At 41.5% G+C, this 3,590-nt stretch overlaps 1 protein-coding gene across 1 annotated transcript in view; it reads left to right on the top strand.

The window, feature by feature from the left end:
- Positions 1–3,590, top strand: part of LOC119586576 (abnormal spindle-like microcephaly-associated protein homolog) — a 31,066-nt gene that overhangs the window by 4,342 nt on the left and 23,134 nt on the right. The window contains exon 6 of the mRNA XM_037935329.1: positions 104–3,584. Coding sequence (XP_037791257.1) covers positions 104–3,584 — 3,481 coding nt within the window. The remainder of the gene's footprint in view (positions 1–103; positions 3,585–3,590) is intronic.

Here is a 3,590-nt window from a genome sequence, read left to right as displayed (position 1 = left end):
ATAGCATTTTGAAAAATAGATATCCACCTTGTCTAATATTTCTGTAAAATTAGCAAACCCATTCTCTTATTAAAATTGAAGCTTATGCATATGTTCAATACAGCAAACATCATCAACTTCAAAGAATTCAAGGAGAGTGGTCATCTCAACTTCAAGTCAAGAGAGTGTTGTGGCTGAACCTGGAACATTAAACTCTACAAGGAATTCTGAAATGTGTGCAGAAATGGAGAGTCTGTGTATCTCAGAAATTGAACCAGAGTCTGTGGCTACAAAGTGCAAGCCACCCTCCAAGCAGCACCCAAGAAAAGGGCTGAAGCATCATGTGGCCTGGAAAGATGTCTCAGATGCAGAAGACTTTACTGCTAGAAGGATGACTTATTGTTTGCCTGGACAGGGAGAAGTGACAGAAATTCATCAGGTTGTTGATGAAGAGACAACAGAAATTAGCATCAAACGTGAGGAGGTATATGAAGTGTTTTATAATGTGACAGAAGAAGTGATGAATGATGGGACTCGGGAGACTTTTATCACCCCTGGTGCCCCATCCCTTGTTTCTACCAAAGAGAAGACACTAAAGCAGACTGAGTCCAAGCATTCAGAGGAAGTCTGGCAAGTCCATGATGCCATACATGAACAATCAGATGAGATGCCATTGAGACGGCAAACTTTTGCAAAAGGAGTAAAGTTAGGCTCCTGTGATAGTGCTAATGGAGATATCCATTCCATCAACCATTTAGCAACAGCAACTACAGCTCTTTCAAATGAAACATTCAGAAAGATTGTTGGTCAATTACCTCCGTGCAGTGCTGAAGAGTCTCCAATGAGACGGCAGACTTTTGTTGCCTCAAAACCTGAGAAGTTCAGATCAGTGGAAGGTGACAGTCTGCCAGTTTGCAATGGACCAGGTACCCCACTGCGAAGACAGACTTATCTTACTGCAGATGCTAATAACTTCAAAACTGTTGAGAATGGCAACCTTCCATTGTGTGATGTTGAAGAGTCGCCACTAAGAAGAAAAACTTTTGTCAAGAAAGACCAGGACTTCTTAAGACGTCAGAGCCTGTTTCACCAAGATGATATAAAGAACCTTGACAGTTATAAAGATTGTCACATTTATAGTGATGTTTGCAAGCAGTTTGAAAATTCAAATGCTTCAGATACCTCAACGCCAACTATGGGTTCAACTCCTCCTCTCCGGGGTGACTTCTCGGTCACTGGACTTCAAATGACTCCAATCACGCCTGCACCACTATCAGGCATTAATAGTTTGGCATCCATGAGGGCTTCATGTATGAATTTTTTGGAAAAGTTGAATTATGAAGAGATTCCTGACACGCCAAAGCTATCATCTGAAGCTGACGGAAAGGGCTCCCTGTGCTCTGGCATTAGTTCTTTTTCCCCAGATACTGATATGTACACAGCTCCGGGCTCCCCTTCATCAGAGTATGAAACAGCGCCAAGTACACCACCAGAGCCAGCTCTTGCTATTGAGGACTTTGATGTTTCAGTAGAATTTCCAACACCAAAGATTGGGGAACATGTAACCAAACTGAAGTCTGTAAATCTAGATGATGTTTCACTTATGCTCAAGCAAGAGTTAGAAGGCCAAAGGAAAGAAGTTTTGGAAGAAAGTATCAGCACAGATAGTCTTGAGAAGACATTTAGCCCAGAGAAAGCTTTAACAGAAAATTTACCAGCTTTGCATCAGCATGAATTGTATGTAGAACAAGGAAGGGAAAGCACTGAATGTCAGAGTCCTGTTCCTCATCACCAATTGAGTACTGAGACCATTACAAAAGAGATATCTATTTTGCATCCTGATGACATTGTGGCAGTTGATGAGCACCACAATAGCTGTGAGACAGTAGTTAGAGATTTACCAACATTTTCACCATCATCTCTGCCACAGGTGACAGAGTTCAGTAACCCTCGCAGGATGAGTGACATAGGATTGCAAAGATATAATAAGAAAAAGCAGAATTCACGTAAGAGTGATTCCTTCTTGGATTGTCATGAGCCGTACCAAAGTGAGGCTCTAGATGAGCTACTTCTCTTTAAGGGAGTTGCAAAGGAAAGTGGACTTGCTCCTGAGGTGACACAGGAAGTGCAAGATGAAGACTTTATCATAGCTTCTGCTGCAGACTTTAGTTTTGATCCCAGCATAGATCCTCGGCGATGCTCCACAGGCAGAAAACCCTTGCCACCTGATGAGCTAACTGAACAGCGTAGGTTATCAGATAAATGTCGTCAGCTTTTCCTTGCTCCTGAGGAAACTTCTCAAGTCATTCAGTGTTCAGAAACTTTTGATGCTGCTCCTGCACTTGGTCTCAGCACAATACTTGAGGTAGAAGAGGCAACATTAGCCATGCCCCTCAACAAAACATGTGATGTGCCCCTCAGCAGAACACATGAACTTCCTATGAACAAGACACAGGATTTATCAGTGAATAAGACTCAGGATTTGCCCATGAATAAGACACGTGACATACCTCAAAACTGTTCTGAGGAAATACCCTTTGATAGAACACATGATATACCTAGGAACAAAACCCAAGACTTATCACTGAACAGAACACAAGATCTACCCAGAGATAGAAACCAAGATATGCTTATGAACAAAACTCAAGATCTCTTGACTGAAGGAAGTCACCATATATACCTGAGCAAATCTGATGAGTTCCCTATTAACCAGACACACAATCTGTCCATAAGTAAAACACAGGATCTATTAATGAATAAAACACAGAATTTACCTGTGAATAAAATACAGGATCTATCAATGAATACAACACATTGTCTGTCCATGAATAAAACAAAGGATCTTTCCATGAATAGAACACAGGATCTTCCCCTGAATAAAATACAAGGTTTTGAGGAGGTGCAAAATATGTCTGTCAATGAAACCAAAAATAAACCCACAACAGAAGCACTCCAGCTGCCTGCAAATGTAACTCACAATTTAACTGGGGATAATTTTCTAGATTCCCAACTAAATAAGACACACAGTCTGCAGATGAATAAGACAAGGGATTCATCCTTTGGGAGAACCCAAGTATTGAATCACAGGTATGACAGTAAGATCTCTACAGAGTCATATCAGTCTCGTACTTGTGAGTTCTCAGAAGAATTAACTTCTGAAACCCAAAATATCCCAGAGAAAGTAGAGGCCCAACAGGAAGTATGCTTGGCTAATTCAGATGTCACTGTTGAAGTTGTGAAGAAGGAAGAGGGCTCATCAGATGTTTTGCAAAAGAAGGATGAGGGAGAGAAGCATGGACTGTTGTTTATTGGAATCTCACCAACACGTCCTAAGAGGCTACCAGAAGAACAGCAAAAGAAAAGTTTGCCAAAGCGAAGCAGGGTGAATCCTGCTCCTGGGGTGTCTGTAAGAGTGTCTTCACTCAAGTCACGAAATGATAAACAGAGTCCAAAGAAACTGTCTGTAGTATCTAGCAAGTGCAAGAGTCCATGTAAACCTGTTGCTAGGAACACTACAACAACAAAGGCACCACCAAGAAGCTCTTTAGTGAGGAAAGAGAACTCAATGCGAGCTCCATCTACATCACAACCTTCAAGGACACTTGGTAGGT

Source organism: Penaeus monodon, chromosome 21 (assembly GCF_015228065.2).
Source record: "Penaeus monodon isolate SGIC_2016 chromosome 21, NSTDA_Pmon_1, whole genome shotgun sequence".
Taxonomy (NCBI): Eukaryota; Metazoa; Arthropoda; class Malacostraca; order Decapoda; family Penaeidae; genus Penaeus; species Penaeus monodon.
Note: the sequence above shows the minus strand (reverse complement) of the source record. Positions and strands in the feature narration are given on the sequence as shown.